We start from the raw sequence: 20,811 nt of genomic DNA, 5'->3' as shown, positions 1-20,811 counted from the left end.
CTTAGTATTTATTCTTTGTTATTTATTATTATTTTTTGTTATTTATTATTTTTTATTATTGATGGACCTGAATCAATCCTGTTATCCCAATGCACATTCATTTGGGCATCCCCCCCCAAAAAAACCCTCATGGGCTGTCAGTTGGGTTTATCCACACGTAATAGTGCCGCGCTCAAAGCCACCACCTCAATGCAGGTGTTCTTTCGGCTTGGCTCAGCCCTGTAGCACCAGTAAAAACTTCAAACTCCAAAAATAGTGATATAAAAATCCCACCATTTGCTAAAAGAAAACCCCAAACCACCACCCTCAAGTAGTTTTTTGTTAGAAAAAGGGGAAAAATTAGGATCCGGTGAGTGTCAGGGCTTGCGAGGGCTGCAGGAACATCACAGGGAAATAAATCAGCTGAGACAGGGCTCTCCTGGGGCTAAAAAAAGAGTATTTCTAAACTTTTTGTTAAAATTTGCAATAGAAAAATGGGAAAAACCACCCGTCGAGCCCCAACCTGTATCAAAAATACACGAGTGTCGTCGTTTCGTCGGTAAAGTGCGGCTTTTTGCTTGAGAAAAGGGAATGATGAGACAAAAATCAATGTGTTTTTTGAGCACAGGGATGGCTCCCCCCCCACACCCATGCGATGAGTTGTGCCGGTCTCTGTGGGTGTTGGGGAGGGGGGTCCCTAGATGCTGGTAGGGTGACGGTGGAGCTCCTGCCCCTTCAGCAGCGCAATCTGCAAGGGGTAGGGGTGGGGGGGGGATGAGATGGGGGGGACGAGGAGGGGACACACGTGAGTTAGTGTGTCACCCCCGGGTGTCCCCCCGCTCACCTGCTCCTCCAGGCTGCGGACGCGGTGGCGGTGGACGCGCTCACGAGCCTCCAGCGCCCGCTGGGCTTGGAGCTGGGCGATGCGCAGGCGATCCAGCTCCCGCTGCAGCTCTGGCGAGGGCCCGGGGCTCGGTGGAGAGGGGTGCTCCAGCGCCGAAACCTGCGCCTGGGCGGGCAGGGGTGGCTGTCACCCCAAAACCGGGCACCGGCTGCCAGGAGCTCCAAAAAGAGACCAGCACCATCCCCGTGCAAGCACCAGCAATCCTTACAAACTGGGATGAAGCCCAGCACAAGCACCAGCATGTCCTCAAGCTGGGATGAGGTCCAAAATGAGCGCAGTACAAGCACCAGCATCTTCCCAAGCTGGAACGAGGCCCCAAAAGGAGCCCAGCACCCTCCCAGTGCAAGCACCAGCATCCCTCCAAGCTGGAAAGGAGCCCAGCACATCTCAGTGGAAGCACCAGCATCTCCCCAAGCTGGGATGAGCCCCAAAAGGAGCCCAGCCCCATCCTACTGCAAGCAAAGGGTGCATCGAGCAGGCGGGCGGGCAGCACCCAGGGGTGCCACCGCCTGCACCCCCCCTACCTGGGCGAGCAAAGGGCCACCCACCTGCAACAGCCGGATGCGTTGCTGCGCCTCTGCCAGCTCCCGCTCGGCCGTGCTCAGCGAGCGATCCAGCCGGCCCTTCTCCACCGAGAGCCGCAGCGAGTCCTCCTGCGTCTGCAGCTTCTCCCGCTCCACCTGCCCCCCCCGGGGGGAGAGAGGGACACAGAAATGGGGATGCTGGGGAATGCGTCACCTACACCCCGCCGACACTGCACACCTCGCTCCAGCAGATAAAAAATATATATATATATATTTTATATATAAAATATAAAACATAGCAGATAACACATATATAAAATATTAAATACAGCAGATAAAATATATCTTATGTATATATTTTATATGTAAAATACATAATTTTTTAAGTGCATAGAGACTCTACGCAGAGTGGAGCAGCATATACATAAAGTCTGTTTGCTGCTTGGAAAGTAATAACGCGCTGCAAACAAGCTGGGTTTAGGGCTTTAGATTTGCATCCAGTCCTGGCATCAAGGACACCTTTTGGTTTTTTTGTGCGTCCCCCTGGATGTGATGCTCTGCACAGGGCCAGCCCCAGGGGCACCCAAAGGTGCTGCCACCCACCGTCTCACCTTGTCCAGGGTCTTCTTCAGGGCGCTCTTGTCCTTCTCGAGGCGCAGGGCGACGCGCTCAGCCTCCCGCTTCTCGCCCTGCGTGCGGGTCAGGGCGCGCTGCAGGCTGCCCACCCGCTCCTGCAGCCCCCCGTGTTCCTCCTGCCGCTGCCGCAGTGCCTGCACCGGGGGGGGGTGTCAGCCACAGCCCCCCCATGGGCATGGGGGGGCTGCAGGGGAGGTAAGAGGGTGCTGGGGCTATATGGGGGGGTCCATAAGGTGCTATAGGGGGTGGGAAAGAGTGCACGGGGCTGCATGGGGAGGCTAAAGGGTGCAGGAGGGTGCAGGGAGGCAATAGAGTGCTGGGGCTATATAGGGGGTCCGTAGGGTGATGCAAGGTGGGGGGGGAGGGGGAAAAGGATGCTGCATGGGGGCAATAGGGTGCTATAGGGATTGGGAAAGGGTGCAGGGTGCTGCATGGGGAAGCTGAAGGGTGCAGGAAGGTGCACAGGGGCAATAAGGTGCTGAGGGTGCAGGGGGCTGTATGGGGCAATAGGGTGCTCTGTGGGGGGTGCAAGAGGGTGCAGGGTGCCGCATGGGAGCAAAATACGCTTCATGGAGTGGGCGAAGGGTGCTGCATGGGGGCAAAGGACAGCAAATTCGGGGAGCCCCACCGCCACCCCCCGCCAGCATGGGGTGCACCCACCCTCCCCCTCACCTCCTGCTGCTGCCGGACCTGCACCTCCAGCTCCTCCTTGCTCCGCTGCAGGGCCTCCTGCTTCTCCCGCAGCTCCCGCAGCTGCTCCCGCAGGGCTCCCTTCTCCTCCCGCGCCTCCGCCAGCGCCCGCCGTGCCACCTCCAGCCCCTCCTGGGATGGGGGGACACCCTCGGTGACCCCCAAGCAAAAGGCACCCTGGTGTCACCCCACTCTAAGGTGCTCGCTCCCACCTGCAGCGCCCGGCGGTCGAGCTCGCCAGCAGCCAGGGCGCTTTGGAGCTGCAGCAGCCGCTCATGGACCACGGTGCCATCGGCCAACGCCGTCACGCTCGGCGCGTCGTCCTTTGAGCCGCTTTCCGCCAACGCTGTGCTCAACCGTTCCACCGCCAGCTGCAAAGTGCTAGCACGCTGCTCGCTCTCCGCTAGCTACACCACAAAACCAATAGCAAAATTAAATATAATAATTAAAAAGAAAAACAACCAAAAACGCAATGGGGATTTAGAGGAATTTGCACCGTTACCTGTTTCTGGAGCAGCTCGGCGCGGTCTTGTGTCGCCCGTGCCTCCGCTTGCCGCTCGCCCAGGGCCAGCCGTGCCCGCTGCAGCTCGCCCTCCAGCACCCGCTGCTGCAGCTCCAGGCGGGTGCTCCGGCTTTCTGCCGCCTCCAGTCGCCGCTTGGCATCCTCCAACTCGGCCTCACCAGCTCGCACCGCGCTTATCCTCTCCTGCAAGGCACCGGATGGCTGGTACGGAGCAGTCAGGGATGGGGATAGGGGCAGGATCCGACCCCCCCACCATGGCGATGGCCACCTGGGCAGCTCGACGCTCGCCCTCCGCAGCGTGCAGGCTCCGTTCCAGCGCCGTCACCTTCTCCCGCAGCGCCTGCCGCTCCCGTTCACCCCGTCGCAGCGTCTCCTCCTGCAGCAGCAACGTGGCCTGGGTACTGCTCAGCTCCCCGCGACGCCCTGCCAGAGCCACGCCACGGTTACCCACCTTACCGGGGATGTACAGGGGGTTTTACTGGGGTTTAGGGGGGGATGCACGGGGGTTTTACCCATTTTATTGGGATTTAGAGAGTCTGCGCAGGGGGTTTTACCAGTTTTAGGGGGGTTTACAGGGGATGTGTGGGGCATTTACCAGGTTTACTGGGGATTCACGGTGGGGGGGTTTACCAGTGTTACTGGGGTTCACGGAAGATGCACAAAGCATTTACCAGTTTTACTGGGATTTATGAGGGATGCATGGGGGCTTTTACCAGTTTTACTGGGGTTTACTGGGCATGCATAGGGGTTTGACTGGGGTTCATGGGGTTTGCACAGGAAGTTTTACCAATTTTACCAGGATTTGGGGGCCATGCGTAGGGGAAATCCTACTGAGCATCCTGCAGTCCTAGGCAGCATCGTCACCTGCCCCGTGCCTCAGTTTCCCCAAAAGCCCCCGCTCGCCTGTGAGGCTCCAGCACAGGACAAATCACCCTGAACCCCATGAGTTGTGGGGGGATACACCCCAAAAATACCCCCATCACCTTCCTCGCTCTCAGCCATCAGTTTCTGGAGCTGCTGCACCCGGGCACTGGCATTGTCCCGCTCCTCCTCCGCCTCCGCCAGCTGCTGGCCCAGGCTGCTCACCTGCACCCGCAGCTCCTCCTGGGGCGAGAAAATGGTGTGAGAAAGGGGCTTTTTGGAGACAAAGGGCAGGGAAGGGGAAGAGGGAGCGTACCCGCTCACGCTGCGCATCCTGCAGCTCGCGTACGAAATCCCGCAGGGCTGCCCGCACCACCTCGGGCTCAGTCGCTGCGTCGGGGTCCGGGGATGAGCCGGGGCTCCCTGACCCATCTGGTCCCCCACCTGTATGGGAACAAACAGGGTGGCGTGGGGACATAGGGGTGCAGGATCCAAGGGAAGATCATAAGCTGGAGTGGGATGCGCCCATGGGATATGGGGGACCCCAAGGATGTAAGAGATGGGGTGATGGGGTGCAAGGGATGGAGCACAGGGTGATAGAGCTGGAGGGGATGGAGTAATGGGGTATGGGGGACCCCCAAGGATGCAGGGGACAGAGCAATGGGGTGATGGGGATGCAAGAAATGGAGCAATGGGTTATGGGGGACTCTCCCACAGGGATGTAGGGGATGGAGCACCACAGCAGGATGCATCCCTTTCCTCTAAGCAAGGGACGGGGCACTGGGGGTCCCCAAGGATTCTCACCCTTGCCCGGGGAGCCAGCCCGTGCCCGGCCGATGCCCATGGTACGGCGTAGGGCGGACTGGATGCCTCCCAAGCGGGTTTCGGCAGCCCGGCGCAGCACCTCGCCACGGGCCAGCTCGGCTTCCAGCCCCTGCGCCCGACCCTCGGCTGCGCTCAGGCGTAGGCTCAGGTCAGCTGCTTCGCCCCGTGCCGCCTCCACCTTCAGCTGCAGGTTGCGGGCATCAGCCAGCAGCTTCTTCTCATTGCCGCGAGCCTCCTCCAAGCTACGGGCCAGGTCCTTCTCCCGCTGCCGAAATTCACCCTCCGCCTCCGACAGTCGCCGCTGCAGGTGCTGGAGCTGGAGGGGTTGGAAAGGGGGACAGAGCATGGAGAGATGAGATGAGGTGATGGAGATGCAAGGGATGGAGTAATGGGGTGATGGGGATGGAACAATGGGGTATAGGGGAACCCCAGGGATACAGGGGATGGAGCAATGGGGTGACAGAGATGGAAGGAATGGAGTAATGGGGTGATGGGGGACCCACAGGAATGGAGCAATGGGGTATGGGGACCCCCAGTGATGCAGGGGAAAGAGCAATGGGGCAATGGGGATGCAAGGCTAGAGCAACAGGGTGATAAGGATCCCAGGGACGCAGGGGAAGGAGTGGTGGGGTGATGGGGACAGCCGGGAACAATGGGGGTGCAAGGGACAGAGCAATGGGGGATGCAAGGGACCCCCCAGGGATGCAGGGCAGAGAGCAGAGGGCCACGGGGACATAGGGGACTGAGCAGGGGGGTGACGGGGGCAACCAGGGACATGGCATCAAGCAGTGGAGTAGCGGGGGCACCCGGGGGCACCCAGGGACACAGGATACCAGTTATGAGGCAATGGGGATGGCTGGGGACAACAGGCACTGAGTTATGGGGTGAGGGGACCTGGACACCTAGATACGCAGGGTACCAAGCTGTGGGGTGATGGGGACACTTTGGAATGCAGGGCACCGAGCAACTGGTGTCCCTGGGGGACCCCCCCACCTCTTTCCTGGCAGCCTCTGTGCCGGCCTCGCTCTCCACCACCTTCTGCCTGAGGCCGAAGGCTTCGCGGCGGCTCTCCTCCTCCCGCTGCTCCTCCAGGGCCACGCGCGCTTGCAGCTCGCCCACCTCCTTGCTCCTCTTGCTGTTCTCGCAGTCCAGGTCCTTCACCTGCCCAAGGAGGAGATAAGGGCGGTTTGGGGGCACCCTAAATGGATTGGGGGGGGTCCCGCCATCCTCCTCCTCACCTGCCGGCGCAGCTCCTGCAGCTCACGGCGGGCATCAAGGCGGGCACGCTCCAGCTCCCGCAGGGTTGCCCGCAGCTCCGTCACCTCCTGGTCTGCTGCTGCCCGCCCATCCTCCACCAGCGCCAGCCGCTGCTCCTTCTCCTCACTGGCACGCTTCAGGCTGCGGAAGGGGGAAGAAGGGGCTGGCATCACCCTGCCAGGGGCATCGCCTTGGCCCCATGCATCTCCCCATCCTTGGCATCACCCCAAGCATCACCCTGTCCTGAGCCAGCCCCTGTCCCAAGTATCCCGCTCCAAGCCATCCCCATCCCAGGTATCCCCCCATCCCCAAGCATCCCCCCCATCTTGGGCATCCTGTCCCAGGTATCACCCCATCATGGCAGCATCCCACCCTAAGCATTACTACCCCAAATATCCCCTCTGCCCCTCAGCATCCTCCTCTAAGGCACTGCCACATCCCAAGCACCTCTTGCCTTGGGCATCCCCCCTGTCCCAAGCATCCTGCTCCGGTGCATCCCCCCATTCCTGAGCAACCCCCCATTCCTGAGCAACCCCCCATCCCCAAACATCCAAGGCATTGCATCATCCTCTTATCCTGAGTATCACCCCGATCTGGAGCATCACTGTCCAAGGCATCGCATCGTCCCCTGCACCTCCCAACTTGAGCATCCTCTTGTCCCAAGCGTCATCCCGACTCCAAGCATCACCCTCTAAGACATCGCACCATCCTCTGCATCACCCAACTGGAGCATCCCCTTATCTTGAGCATCACCCCAACCCTGAGCATTGCCCTTTGAAGCACTGCACCACCCCATGTATCTCCCAACTTGGGCACCCGTCGTCCTGAGCATCACCCTGACCCCAAGCATCACCCTTCAAAGCATCGCATCACTCCATGTAAGTCCCAAGTTTGGCATGGCCCTTGTCCTGAGCATCGCCCTGACCCTGAGCCCCCAAAATATCGCACCATCCCATGTAATACTGCACCAGCCCATGCAGCACCCCATGTAATATCGCACCACCCCGACCCCAAGCATCGCCCTCCAAGGCACTGCACCACCCTATGTAAGTCGCGGTTTGGGCACCCCCTTGTCCTGAGCATCCCCATGGCCCCGAGCATCGCCCTAATCCCAAGCATCACCCTCCCTGTTCCTTGTATTTCCCAACTTGAGCACCTCACTTTCCTGAGCATCACCCCAACCCCAAGCATCGTCCCAACCGCGAGCATCGCACCATGCCCTGCACCTCCCAGCTTGAGCATCCCTCTGTCCTGAGCATTGCCCTGACCCTGAGCCTCCAAAATATCACACCACCCCATGCATCCCCTGACTCCGAGCATCACTCTAGCCCCGAACATCGCCCTCCAAAGCATCACACCATCCTCTGTGTCTCCCAGCTTGAGCATCCCCTTGTCCTGAGCATTGCCCTGACCCCGAGCATTGCCCTAATCCCAAGCACCACCCTGTTCCTTGCATTTCCCAACTTCAGCGCCTCCCTTTCCTGAACATCACTGTCCTGGTTTCAGCTGGGGTAGAGTTAACTGTCTTCCTAGTAGCTGGTACAGGGCTATGTTTTGAGTTCAGTATGTGAAGAATGTTGATAACACTGATGTTTTCAGTTGTTGCTCAGTACTGTTTAGACTATAGTTAAGGATTTTTCAGCTTCTCATGCCCAGCCAGGGCACCTGACCCAAACTGGCCAACAGTGTATTCCATACCATGCGACATCCCATCTAGTTTAGGAACTGGGAAGTGGGGGGCAGGGATTCGCCGCTCGGGGACTGGCTGGGTGTCGGTCGGCAGGTGGTGAGCAATTGCCCTGCGCATCATTTGTACATTTCAATCCTTTTATTACTACTGTTGTCATTTTATTAGTGTTATCATTATCATTATTAGTTTCTTCTTTTCTGTTCTATTAAACCGTTCTTATCTCAACCCAGGAGTTTTACTTCTTTTCCTGATTTTCTACCCCATCCCACTGGATGGGGGGGGAGTGAGTGAGCGGCTGCGTGGTGCTTAGTTGCTGGCTGGGGTTAAACCACGACAATCACCCCGACCCTGAGCATCACCCCGACCCCTGCATCTCACAACTCAAGCATCCCCTTATCCCAAGCATCCTGCTCTGGCGCATCCCCTGACCCCGAGCATCACCTGATGCGCTCGCCCTCGGCGCGTCGCAGTGCCGCCCGCAGCTCCTCGTTGGAGCGCCGCAGGGCCTCCTTCTCCCTCGCCTCGTCTCCCAAAGCCCGACGTGCCTCCTGCGCCTGCCTCCGCTGCGCTTCCCGACCCTCCCGGCTCTCCCGGGCTTCCCGCTGCGCCTCCAGCAGCTCCCGCCGCCCCGCCGCCCGCGCCTCCGTCACCAGCCGCAGTTGTGCCCGCGCCTCCTCCGCCTGCAGCCGGGGTGACTGGAATTTAGGGGGGGCTATTTGGCGGTGGGGTGGTTGGGGTGGGAAGGGGTCTTGGGGGGGATTCACCTCCCGCAGGGCACCATCCCGCTGCTTGGCCGCCACCGTCGCTTGCTCACGAAGAGCCTTCGTCTCCCGCTCGTGGGCCACTGTCGTCTCCTCTGCCTGCACCCGCAGGCTGCGTAGCTCCGCTGCAAGGCTCTGTGGGGTGGGAGGGGGGGCATGGCACCCTGAACACCCCCCCAACCTGGTGGTGTGGGGGTCCTGGGCATGGGGAGGGGGGGTGTTGCCATGGGGATGGTGATGAAGATGCTCAGGTACTGCACCCGAGCATCCCCATTGCCAGGGGGCTCGGAATGGGGAGATGGAGGGGCTTGCAGTTGGGGGGGCTGCAAGAAGAGGGAGGTCATGGGGGGGCTGCAAGAAGAGGGGGGTCATTGGGGGGACTGCGGGGGGGGGGGTCTAGTGAGGGACCTTGCAATGGAGAGGGGATGAGTCTCAGGCATTGGGGTTTGCAATAGGGGGGGATGCCCAGGCATGGGGGTTTGCAGTGGGGGGTGTGCCCAGGCTTAGAGGCTTGCAATGGAGGGAGACATGGGAGACACGTGGGGCTGTGTCCCATTCTGGGGGGGTCCCAGGAACCCCCCACCCACCTGCTCCTTCTCCTGGTGGCCGGTGACCTCTCGCCGCTGCTGCTCAAGCTCAGCCGTGGCCTCGGCCAGGCTCCGCTGCAGCCCCGCCAGCGTCTCCGCCAGCGCCGCCCGCTCCTCCTCCTGCAGCGCCAGCACCTGGGGTGGGGGACACGGCTCAGCCGGAGGGGGGACACTGGAGCTGGGACAGCGGGGGGACATTGGGGCCACCCACCTGCTGCTTCTCACTCTCGCGCTGCCGCCGTGTTGCCGCCAGCTCAGCCGCCAGTTCCTCCTGCTCCCGCACCAGCCGGCCCCGCTCAGCCTCCAGCTCCTCCTGCTCCCCCCCAAAAAATCACCAGCGAACCCCAAAAATCAGCATCGCATCCCAAGAATCAACACTGCACCCCAAGAATCAGCATCGTGCCCCAACAACCTGCACTGCATCCCAATAATCGGCATGCACATCAAAAAACAGCATCGCACCCCAATAATCAGCATGGCACCCCATCAATCAGCACTGAGCCCCAAAAATCAGCATTCAGCCCCCATAGTCACCACTGCACCCCAACAATCACCATCACACCCCAGCAGTCGCCATCACACCCCAACAATCAGCACTGTACCGAAAAAAAATCACCGCCATGCCCCAAAAATCAGTATCGCACCCCAAAAGTCAGCATCGCCCCCCAGTGCCCACCTTCTCATGCTGGAGGCGGTCGAGCTCATCGTGGTGCGCATCGCGGGCGCTCTGCAGGGCCACCGTCACCGCCGCCGCCTCGGCCGCTGCCACCGCCTGCTGCCGAGCCTGCAGCTCCTGCTCCCGCTCCAGCCGTGCGGCACCCAGCTCCGCTGCAGGGACCCCCCCATCAGTGGGGACCCCCCCCAAGGAGGGCAGTGTGGGTGGGGGTTAAGTGACAAGGGCAGGGACGTGGAGGGTGGGGGGACGGACCGCGGTGGTGGAGGAGGGTTTGTCATGACCCTGTTACAGATGGATGGGGATGGGGATGAAGATGAGGATGACGATGGGGACGCGGGGACGGGGACGGTGATGGAGATGAAGATGAGGATGAAGACGGAGACGGGGATGCGGAGACGGGGATGCGGAGACAGGGATGAGGATGAAGACAGTGATGGAGATGGGGATACGGGGACGGGGATGCGGGGATGGGGACGCGGGGATGGGGACGGGGACGCGGGGACGGGGACGCGGATGAAGATGAGGATGAAGACGGAGACGGGGATGCGGAGACGGGGATGCGGAGACGGGGATGCGGAGACGGGGATGAAGACAGTGATGGAGATGAAGATGAGGATGAAGACAGTGATGGAGATGAAGATGAGGATGAAGACAGTGATGGAGATGAAGATGAGGATGAAGACAGTGATGGAGATGGTGATATGGGGACAGGGAGGGAAATGAAGACGAGGACGGGGAGGGAAATGAAGACGAGGACGGGGAGGGAAATGAAGATGAGGATGGAGATGGTGATGGGGAGGTACAAGGATGGATGGATGGGGATAAGAATGGGTGGGGATGGCCAGGGTGATGGGGACAGCCCGGGGGCCGGGACCCCTCACCCTCCAGTGTCTCCTTGGCCTGGAGCAGGGTCCGGCCCTCGGCCTCCAGCTGCTGGTTGCGGGTGTCGAGCTGGGCCAGCCGCTGCTGGAGCTGGAAGATGCTGCTCTCCAGCCCCTCCTTCTCCGTCCTGCCGAAACGCCGCCGGGGCCGTGCTGCCGAAACCCGGGATCCGGGAGTAGGAAGACACCCTCACGCCCCCCGCCGGCACCCACCTGAGCCCGTCCGCCTCCTGGGCCCGATCCTGGCCGTGGCGCTGGGCGGCGGCGAGCTGGACGGCCAGGCTGGCCCCCTCCTTGACCAGCCCCTCGCGGGCCCGGCTGAGCCGCAGTAACTCGCCCCGCAGCCGCTCCTGCTCCCCCCGCGCCTGCGCCAGCGCTTCGCCCGCCGCGCTCTGCTCCTGCACCGCCTGCCGGGGTGCGGGGCGTCGGCGGCATCCCCACGGCCCAGTTACCCCACCCAGCCTCCTAGTTGCCCCATGCATCCACCACGGTCCTCCCAGTTAGTCCGTGCATCCTCCCAACTACCCTGCACACCCTCTCCAATGCTCCCAGTTGCCCCACACAGCCTCCCAACTCTCCTGTCCACCCTCCCCATGCATCCTCCCAGTTAAGCTGTACATCCAACCCATCCCTCCCAGTTACCCTGTGCACCCTCCCTCTCTCTCCCAGTTGCCTTTTGCGCCCTCCCCGCCCCTCCCAGTTACCCTGTGCCCCCTCCCTATCCCTATCCTTCTCAACTGCCCCTCGCATGCTCCCCATCCCTCCCGGTTACCCTGTGCATGCTCCCCATCCCTCCCAGTTACCCCCTGCACCCTCCCTATCCCTCCCAACTGCCCCTTGCATGCTCCCCACCCCTCCCAGTTACCCCCTGCACCCTCCCAGTTGCCCCGTGCCCCCTCCCCATCCCTCCCAGTTGCCCAACGCACCTTCCCAGTTGCCCCATGCCCCCTCCCCACCCCTCCCAGTTTAGCCCATGCCCCCTCCCCGTTGCCCCCCACGCCTCACCCCCATCACCCACCTGCCCCAGGTGCTGGCGCAGGCGCAGGTGCTGGCCCCGCAGCACCCGCAGCTCTGCCCGCAGCCCCCGGCAGCCCTCCTCGGCCGCCCTGCGCGCCCGTTCCAGTCCCTGCCGCTCGGCCGCCCCGGCCCTTCGCCCCCGTTCCAGCTGCCCCCGCAGCAGCGCCAGCTCCCGCCCCAGCTCCCGCATCCGGATCCGGCCGCTCTCCCGCTCCTCTTCCAACCGGGCCAGGGTCCGGCTCAGCTCCGTCTTCTCCCGTGCCAGCCCGGCCGCCAACTCGCTCGTCTTGGCCAGGGTGTCCCGTAGCCGAGCCTCCTCTGCCTGCGCCGCCCGCTGCGCCGCTGCCAGCTCCCCGCAGCTCCCCTGCGCCTGCCGGGCGGCCCGCGTGTAACAAGGTTTGGCTGGACTCTGCGCAATGCCTGCGCCGCTGCAGCGCCCAATGCACAGGGGCATTTGCTGCAGGGGTTGCACCCATTGCATGGGCTGAGCCTGTTGCCTAGGGGTTGCACCCGCTGCATTGCAGGGGGTTAAGCCCGCTGCATGGGGTGCACCTGCTACAGGGGTTGTACCCATTGCATGGGGTTGCACCTGCTGCACTGGGGGGTTAAAGCCCGCTGCATGGGGTTGCACTTGTTGCGTGGGCTGAGCCTGTTGCTTAGGGGTTGCACCCGCTGCATGGGAGACCTTGCACCTGCTGCAGAGGGGACTAAACCTGATGCATGGGGGGGTTGCACCCAGTGCTTGGGGTTCACCCCCTGCGCATGGGGCTTAGGGGTTGCACCCGCTTCTTGGGGTTGCACCTACTGCACAGGGGTGAGCCCGCTGCGTGGCAGTTGCACGCTGCAGGAGGGTGCACCCACTGCAGCAGGGTGCAGGGAGGGGGAATCGGGGACCCACCTTGCCCAGCGCCTCAGCCAGCGCCTCCTGCTCGCCCCGCGCCACCTCGGCCTCCAGCGTCGCCCGGCTCAGCGCCTCCCGCACCTCCAGCAGCTCCCGCTGCGCCCCTGCCCGCTGCGCCTCCAGCTCCTCCACCTGCTGCTGGCTGCCGGCACCCACGGTGGGGGGCACCCATGGGGGGGGGTTGCAGCACCCACTCGGGGGGTTGTTGCAGCACCCACTGTTTGGCAGCACCCTCTTGGGGGAGGGGTTGCAGCGCCCACTATTTTGTGGCACCCACTCAGGGGAGGTTGCAGCACCCACTGAAGTTTTGCAACCCACCCATTGGAGGGGTAGCAGCACCCACCTTGGGGTGGGGAGGGGCTTCAGGGCACCCACTTGGAGGGGGGGTTGCAACACCCACTGAGGTTTTGCAGCACCCACTTGGCGGGGGGGGGAGTTGCAAGACCCAATTTGGGGGCGGCAGGAGAGGTGGCAGCACCCACATGGCGGGGGGGCTTCAGGGGACCCACCTCGGGGGGGGCTTCAGGGGATTCTGCAGCACCCACTTGGGGATGGGGATGCTGCAGTACCCACTATCTCACAGCACCCACTATTCTGCAGCACCCACTATCACCCAGCACCCCGGGGGGGTGGCAGCACCCACCCATCCTCCCCTCTGCCCCCCCCCGTGCCCCCACCTGCGCTCCAGCTGCTGGCGGGCGGCCTCGGCAGCACTGGCGGCCTCGTCCCGGGCGTCCTCCAGCCCCTCGCCCCGGCGCTGCAGCTGCACCCGCTCCTGCTGCAGGGCACCCACCCGCTGCTGCTCCCCCGCCAGCGCCTCCTCCGCCCGCAGCCGCTCCCTGCCGGACAGACGGACGGACGGACACAGGTGGGCAGGGGCGATGCTCGCAGGTGGGTGCGCCGGGACAGATGGCCAGAAATAAATGAGTAGGGATGGATGGACAGACGGACAGGGCAGGATGCCCAGGGACAGACAGACAGGTGTGGTGAGGCAGGGAGGGATAGACAGACGGACAGGCAGGCAGGATACGTGGGGATTAACGTGCAGGGATGGATGCACGGACAGACAAACGGACAGGCCAAAATGCCCAAGGATGGACACACAGAGAGGGAAGGGTGTGCAGGGACAGATGAAAAAAAGACAGGCCAGGGGGATGGATGGACAGATAGATGAGGCGGGATGCGTGGGGACAGATGGACATGCCAAAACGCATAGGGAGAGATGTGAAAGGATGGAGGAACAGACGTGAAGGGATGGAGGGACAGACAGACAGGCCAAGAAGCACAGGGGCGGATACACAGGGACAGACAGATGTACAGAGAAGGATGCAAAGGGATGGATAGACAGACAGACAGGCCAGAATGCACAGGGGCAGACAGACATATAAAGGGGCAGAGAGAAAGATAAAAAGGGATGGACAGACGGGCAGACTGGCCAGGATGCAGGGGGATAGATGCAGAGGGACACACACAGATGGAAAGACAGGTGAGTCAGGATGCAGAGGGACAGACAGGCGCGCAAGGATGCAGAGGGACAGACAGGTGCAAGTGTGCAAGTGCAGGGACAGCTGCGCAGGGACGGCTGGCACTCAGGACAGATGGACAGATGGACGGCGGGTACCTGCGCAGGACCTCGGCCTCGGCGCGCAGGCGGGCCACCTCGTGCAGGGCCTCATCCTGCGCCCGCCGGCAGCCCCCAGCCTCAGCGCTGAGCTGCTCCAGCCGCTGCTCCAGAGTCCCCAGCTGCTTCTTGCTGTCCCCCAGCTCCCGCCGCAGGCTCCCGGCCTCCTCCCGGCTGGCCTCCGCCTGCTCCCGGGCACCCTGTGGGTTGGGAGGAAAGAGGAGGTCAGCCATCATCATCATCATCATCGTCACCCTGCAGCCCCCCCCCAGCACTCACCTGCAGCTGGAGGTGGCGGCGGTGCAGGGCGGCATGCACGGCAGCGGCGGCGGCGTTGGGCGAGAGGCCGTGGTGAGGGGACGCGGGGGGACACGGCGGGGACTCTGGGGATGGCGGGGGCTGCTCGGGGTCGTCTGCTAGCACCGCCTGTGAGGGGAGGGGGAGAGGCCCCCCTGTCACCAAGGGGGAAACTGAGGCAGGGAGGGGACCGTCCTGGCTGCAGGATAGGGGGAAGGCCGGAGAGTCCCCAGCACCTGTGTGACATCCTGCAGCGTCCGACGGAGCAGCTCCACCTCCGAGCGCAAAGCCTCCACCTCTGCCGGCGACGGCTCCTGGGCACGCGAGGCCTCCTGCAAAGCCCATCGGCATGGCGTCCGGCACGGCCGGCGGGCATTGTGCCCGCGTCAGCATTGCACCCCGACATGCATCGCACCCCAGCGTGCATCGCATACTGCACCCCAGCATGCATCGCATCTCAACACGCATCATACATTGCATCCCAGCGTGCGTCACACCCCAGTGTGCATCATGGCTCGCTGTGCATCATGTATCGCACCCCGGGGTGCATTGCGTACCATGCAGCATTAGAATTTGGCATGCATCATGCCCTGGTATGCATCATATCCTGGTGTGCACTGCACCGCAGTACACATCATCTGTCACACCCTGGTGTGCAGCCCAGCTCAGCAGGCATTGTGCATTGCATCCAAGCACACACTGCACTCTGGCATGCATTGTGCATCACGCCCCAGTGCGCATCATGCCTCAGCATGCACCGTGCATTGTGTTCCTGTGTGCACCGCACCTTGGTGTGCATCATGCACTGCACCGTGGTGTGCACTGTGGCTTGGCATGCATCGTGGCCCGGTGTGCATCGTGCATTGCAGCTTGGCACGCATCACGCCCTGGTGTGCACTGTGCATTGCAGCTTGGCACGCATCACGCCCTGGTGTGCACTGTGCATTGCAGCTTCGCACGCATCGTGTATTGCAGCTTAGCATGCATCGTGCCCCAGCGTGCATCACGCATCACACCCTAGCATGCACCCTGCCCCATCATGCACCCTTGCACCCCCAAATTCATCACACATCCCACCCCGAAACCCATCGTGCCCCGCGCTAACCAGGTTTTGCAGCTGCAGGGTCAGCGCCTCCACTGCCCGTTCCTTCTCCCCATCCTCAGTCCGCAGACGCTCCAGGGCCGCCACCAGCTCCGCCAGCCTGCGGCGAGACACCGGGCAGCAACGGGGTCCCCCGCACCCATCCAGTTCCTGCAAAACCCCTCCTTATCCTTGTACCTGGCTCCGAGGGCGGCTTTCTCCAAGTCGGCGTCCCGCGCCCGTGCCGCCAGCTGCTCCTCCAGCTGCGCCAACCGCATCGCCTGCTTCTCCCGCGCAGCACCCGCCTGGGTCTCGGCCAGCCGCAGGTTGGCAGCCAGGTGAAGGCAGGCGGCGTGGGCGGCCCTGCCCGTCCGCGACGCCTCGTGGCTCAGCTCCGAGAGATCCCTGTGGTGGGAGATGCAGGATTGAACCCGGCCATTCCCAGGGACCTGGTGGTTCTCGGGGACCTCCGGGGATCCCCCCTGACCTTTCAGTGGCGGCTTTCACCTCCCCAAAGTGACGTCTGAAGGCCACCACCTGCCTCCAGAGGGTCAGGAGCCGGCTGTGCTCATTGCTGAAGTAGGTGTTGAAGGACTGCCCGCGGGATGGGGCAGCGTCGGTCCCGGCCGGGTGCCCGGGTCCCTCCCCGTGCGGCCACCTCTGCCTTGCAGCCTCCTAGGCAGCATCCCCATCTCCCCACACCCCCCGGCCCTTTCTCTTTGGTCCCCAAATCTCCATGCGACACCCCCCATGTCTGCACACATCACCCCCAGGGTCCTCCGCAGCCAGCAGCCCCCCCACCGCAATTCCCTTCCACCCTGCACGGAGAGGGATAGCAGACACATCCCCCTGCCTCAGATCGCCCTCCCAGCATGTGCTGAAACCCAAATTCTTCTCCGTGCAACATCTCCCATGGCCCCACACTTCTCCCCGGTGGTCCTGCATCCTTTTCCATGCCACATCCCCGCATCCCTCTGCCCCACATCACCCTCCTGTCACATGCTGCATTCGCTGCCCCCGCTAAATTCTTCTCCATACAACATCCACCACGGCCCCGCATCCCTCCCAATGGTCCTGCATCCGTCCCCGCATCCCTTCATCCCTCTGCCTCACATCCTTCTCCCTGCGACCCCCTGTCCCACTCCCCTCCACATCTCCAGCCCCCTCCCCAATCATCGGAGCCCCCCCAAACCTCCTCTTCACGCCTCCACTCCACCTCCCGCTGCTCCAGCTCATCCCGCGCCCGCGCCCAGTCGGCCGTCAGCTTGCGGATGTCCTCGCTCAGCGCCGCGTTGGCCACATTGGCTTGTTCCAGCTGCTCCCGCAGCATCGAGTTCACCTGCACCAGGCTGCTGCTCCTGAGATTGGCGGGGGGGGGGGGGGGGGTCACACACAGCCAGAGCATCACCCCGGGGAGGGGGGGGCGGTCCCGCAGCTCCCCAGGGACCCCTGCTCACCTCTGCTGCTCCTCTTCCAGCCGGATCAGGGCGTTCTCCAACTCATTGCTGCTCTCCTCCTCTGGCTGCGAGCTGCCCGTATCCAGTTGGATCTGTAAGGTCATCAGCCTGCTCGTCATCACCCCAGTTTGGGAGGATTCGGGGCAGGGGACCCCCCCAAAAAAACCATCCCTCACCGTCAGCCTCTCCTGCTCCAGCTCCGTCGCCTTCTCCAGCAGCTGCTGCTCCACTTCGCCGCATTTCTTCTTATACTGCAACACCTGGGCGGAGGGGACAGGGTGGGTGACACTGAGGGGGGTCTCCCCAAAAACGTCCCCATGTCCCCCAGGAAGGATTTACCTTAGCTTGGAGCTTCTGCACCAGCTGGGCTTGCCGCTGCTGGCCCTCCTGGTATGCCTGCAGCTTGCGCTTGTAGGCGGCTTGTTCCTCCTCCAACAGCCGCCGCAGCTCGATGTTGTGCTGCGCCAAGCTCCGGCTCTCCGCCGCTTCCCGCTCGCCCGTCTCCAGGCGTAGGGTTTGCTCCAGCTGGGATGGGAGGGGAGGGGGATGTGGGAGATCCCGGGACACCCCCCAAATGCACCCATCGGGATGCTAACCGGCCCCCCCGCCCCAGCACCTACCGATTTCACTCGCAACACCCCATCCCGGACAAAGCCATCGCTTTGGGGTGGTCCTACGGCAAATCCTCATACGCCCAAAGCTAAGACCCCCCCCCAAATTCTACCCCCTGCTTTGCACATACAGGGAGGAAATGAATAGGAAAATTTAGCGGTGCTTTTAAAGATATCCCAACTTTGAATCTGGGGGTTCAGCAAAGCCCCGACCTGGCTTGCATGGGATTAGCTGATGAGTAAAGGATCCTCGGGCACAGCGGTGGCGATTCCCCTTGGGGCACTTTCCCGATATTTGTTTTTCTTTTTTGTAAATAGCCAGCCACAAATAGTGAGGCTGCCCCCCAAAATCCCGGCAGCTCCTCAATTCGGGTCCCCCCAGGAGCCACATTCAGCATCTGGCCGCTGCCCAAAGCCCTTTTTAATTCCCTCGTTGCCACGGCAAAGGGATGCAAAGGCGAGGGATGCTGATGGGGGGGGGGGGGGGGGTCCTGCTTCCTGAAAAGCAGTGGAATAAAATAGGGATGGGGCCAGGGGGGATGCTTTGTGCATCCTGCAGGACAAGCCCTGGCAAGCCGGGATGGGTCCGGACAAGCCGGGTGTGCTGCAGCAAAATTCCCATCACCAGGATGTTGCAAGATGCTGCAGCATCTCCCGCTCCGAGCAGAGGGGAATGCAAAGGTTACAGCTTGCATCGCCTTGATTTTGGGGTTAAAATGGGTGGGGTTGGGTTAACCCACTTGGCGACTTACCCGCTCGCTGATGGCGTTGTACTTGATGGCCAACTCATCGCGCTCGGCCCGGCTCTGAGCCAACAAGTCCTCGACACGCGACAGCTCCTGCTGCAGGATGCGGTTCTCCTCCTGGAGGGACAGCAGCGAGGACATGGCCCCCGCAACGGCTGCTGCGGGACGGGGACGGGGCTCAGGGTGGTTCCAGAAAGCAGTGGGATAGGGATCTGGCCCCAGGATGGGGATCCGGCCCCGGGATGGAGCCAAGATGCCCTTTGCTAGCAAGAGCTGCTTTGTTCCTTTGGCGGGGAAGGGGGCTGGGCTGAGCCGTCCCCACGCGCTCGGCCGAGGCCACGAAAAGCATTTTTCCCCCCCCAGCTGCAAATACTGCACCCCCTGCAACTCAGACGCATTGAGCGATGCAGTTTGCAACGACAAAACTGCTGCAGATTTGAAGTTGCAATCACACGACCGCTGGAAATTCACAGTTGCGATCACAAAAACACCACAAAGTTGTAGTTGCAATTACAAGAGTGCCACAGATTTGCATTTGCGATCACAAAACCGCTGCAGATTTGCATTTGCAATTGCAAGAACATAGATTTGCAGTTGCGATCGCAAGACCGCTGCAAATTTGCAGTCGCAATTGCAAGAACATAGATTTGCAGCTGCAATCACAAGAGCGCTGCAGATTTATAGTTGCAATTGCAAAACCACTGCAAATTTGCAGGTGAATTGCAAGACCGCTACAGAATTTTTTGCAAGTGCAAAACTGCTACAGATTTATAGTTGCTATCACAAAGCCTCTGCAGATGTGTGTTTGTGACCACAAGACTGCTGCAGATTTACAGTTGCAATCACAAAACAGCTGCAGATTTACTGTTGCAGCTGCAAGACTGCTGCAAATTTGCGTTTGCAATCGCAAATCCACTACAGATTCGTGTTTGCGATTGCAAAACTGCCACAAATCTGCAGTTATGATCACAAAACCGCTGCAAATTGGTGTTCGTGATCGCAAAACCACTGCAGATTTGCAGTTGCAATCGCAACACTGCTGCAAATTCCTGTTTGCGATCGCAAAACCAGTGCAGATTTGCAAGTTGCGATCGCAAAACCAGTGCAGATTTGCAAGTTGCGATCGCAAAACCAGTGCAGATTTGCAAGTTGCGATCGCAAAACCAGTGCAGATTTGCAAGTTGCGATCGCAAAACCAGTGCAGATTTGCAAGTTGCAATCGCAAAACCAGTGCAGATTTGCAAGTTGCAATCGCAAAACCAGTGCAGATTTGCAAGTTGCAATCGCAAAACCAGTGCAAATTTGCAAGTTGCAATCACAAAAGTGCCATTCGCAATCACAAACCCGCCGCCCCCCCCCCCCCCCGCCCTGGCTCCGTGGCCGCTCCCGCGAGAGCAGCCACCAGTTCTCGCTGGGGTGGGGGGGACACCCACCTCAACCACAGTCTCTGCCGTGGGCTCCGGTTCACTCATGGGCTCCCCAGGGGGGTCCACCGAGCCCTTCGCACCCCCTTGCTGTGGCTTCCTTGCCCCAAAGCCCTTTCCTGGGATTTTTGGGGCTCCCTTTCGGCTCGTCGCCTGCAAGCGGAAAGCGGATGCGTGGTTGGGATTAGCCCGAAATCCTCGCCTTCCCCTCCCTGCGTGACGGCGGGACCGGGGACCCTCCTCTTCCTGGCCGCCTTGGGGGTCCCAACGTCTCCGGTGAGGCCGCGAGCAACAACATTTTAGCATCCACCACCAAAAATATCACCTTTGTAAATAAAAACAACCAACGAGGCTCTCGGCGAGAGGGGAATGAGCAAAATAAAGGAAAACATAAAAAAAACCACCAGTGCCCGGCGCTTCCCCGTGCCCAAAATTGGTGGAAATGTCCTTACTTTGCTGCGCTGTCCCTCCCCCGGGCAGGATGGTGCTGGCTCCCACCGGGAAAAGGAGCTCCTTAGAGAGAGTAAGCCAGCCCTTTCGTTAAATCCTGGCCCTCGTTAAGCTCATTAAAGCCCAGGGGTTTGCTCTGGCAGGAAAAGCCTTGGGGTGGAGCATGCCAGGGTTGCTACGGGGCAAAGCAGCATTAAACCCCCTCCGGGGAATGCATCCTCCCTGTGCCGGAGCCTCCGCAGCCAACCCAGGGCAGCAAATTTTACCCCCGGGGTAATTAAAGGATTTTTTGCCCCCACCCCAGCAGGGAAAGCCACCGGTAAATCCCCAACCCACGCTCAAAATCCCCCCCATGCCAGGGGCTGGAGGCATCTTGTCCCTGAAATAAAAGGAGGATCCAACACCAAGCCAC

General features: G+C 61.5%; 1 protein-coding gene across 9 annotated transcripts; it reads right to left on the bottom strand.

Annotated features, from left to right (window-relative positions):
- Window positions 1–53: 53 nt before the first annotated feature.
- On the bottom strand, window positions 54–20,526 carry CROCC (ciliary rootlet coiled-coil, rootletin). Of its 9 annotated transcripts, XM_069782314.1 has the most exons (36): window positions 20,402–20,526; window positions 19,959–20,102; window positions 18,532–18,642; window positions 17,508–17,693; window positions 17,345–17,428; window positions 17,169–17,260; window positions 16,904–17,069; window positions 16,199–16,305; window positions 15,910–16,116; window positions 15,736–15,832; window positions 14,867–14,962; window positions 14,613–14,759; window positions 14,334–14,533; window positions 13,390–13,551; window positions 12,710–12,854; window positions 11,813–12,181; window positions 11,008–11,201; window positions 10,795–10,922; window positions 9,914–10,065; window positions 9,449–9,550; window positions 9,238–9,372; window positions 8,654–8,848; window positions 8,331–8,569; window positions 6,181–6,340; window positions 5,936–6,103; window positions 4,922–5,258; window positions 4,434–4,561; window positions 4,240–4,360; window positions 3,525–3,679; window positions 3,236–3,439; window positions 2,946–3,140; window positions 2,716–2,865; window positions 2,019–2,177; window positions 1,432–1,563; window positions 824–1,006; window positions 56–727 (listed from the first exon to the last, which is right to left on the bottom strand). In XM_069782314.1, exons 2-36 carry the CDS (start codon window positions 19,995–19,997, stop codon window positions 677–679), a joined length of 5,496 nt encoding a protein of 1,831 aa, XP_069638415.1. In that variant the 5' UTR covers window positions 19,998–20,102; window positions 20,402–20,526; the 3' UTR covers window positions 56–676. The 9 variants fall into 9 exon arrangements, with proteins under 9 accessions (XP_069638412.1, XP_069638415.1, XP_069638413.1 ...); XM_069782311.1 differs by lacking the exon at window positions 20,402–20,526 and having other exon boundaries at window positions 54–727; window positions 19,959–20,269; XM_069782312.1 differs by lacking the exon at window positions 20,402–20,526 and having other exon boundaries at window positions 824–988; window positions 19,959–20,269.
- Between the last annotated feature and the right edge of the window lie 285 nt (window positions 20,527–20,811).

Source organism: Haliaeetus albicilla, chromosome 4, assembly GCF_947461875.1.
Source record: "Haliaeetus albicilla chromosome 4, bHalAlb1.1, whole genome shotgun sequence".
Lineage (NCBI taxonomy): Eukaryota > Metazoa > Chordata > Aves > Accipitriformes > Accipitridae > Haliaeetus > Haliaeetus albicilla.
This window is presented reverse-complemented; position numbering and strand designations above follow the sequence as displayed.

Bases quoted from the DNA above. Each gene is read 5' to 3' on its own strand.
- CROCC (XM_069782311.1), bottom strand. From the start codon at position 20,255: ATGCTAAAATGTTGTTGCTCGCGGCCTCACCGGAGACGTTGGGACCCC. The intron at 14,760-14,866 runs GTGCTGGGGACT...CTCCCCTCACAG, and splicing joins CGCTGCAGGATGTCACACAG to GCGGTGCTAGCAGACGACCC. The intron at 9,551-9,913 runs GTGGGCACTGGG...GGGGGGGAGCAG, and splicing joins ACCGCCTCCAGCATGAGAAG to GAGGAGCTGGAGGCTGAGCG.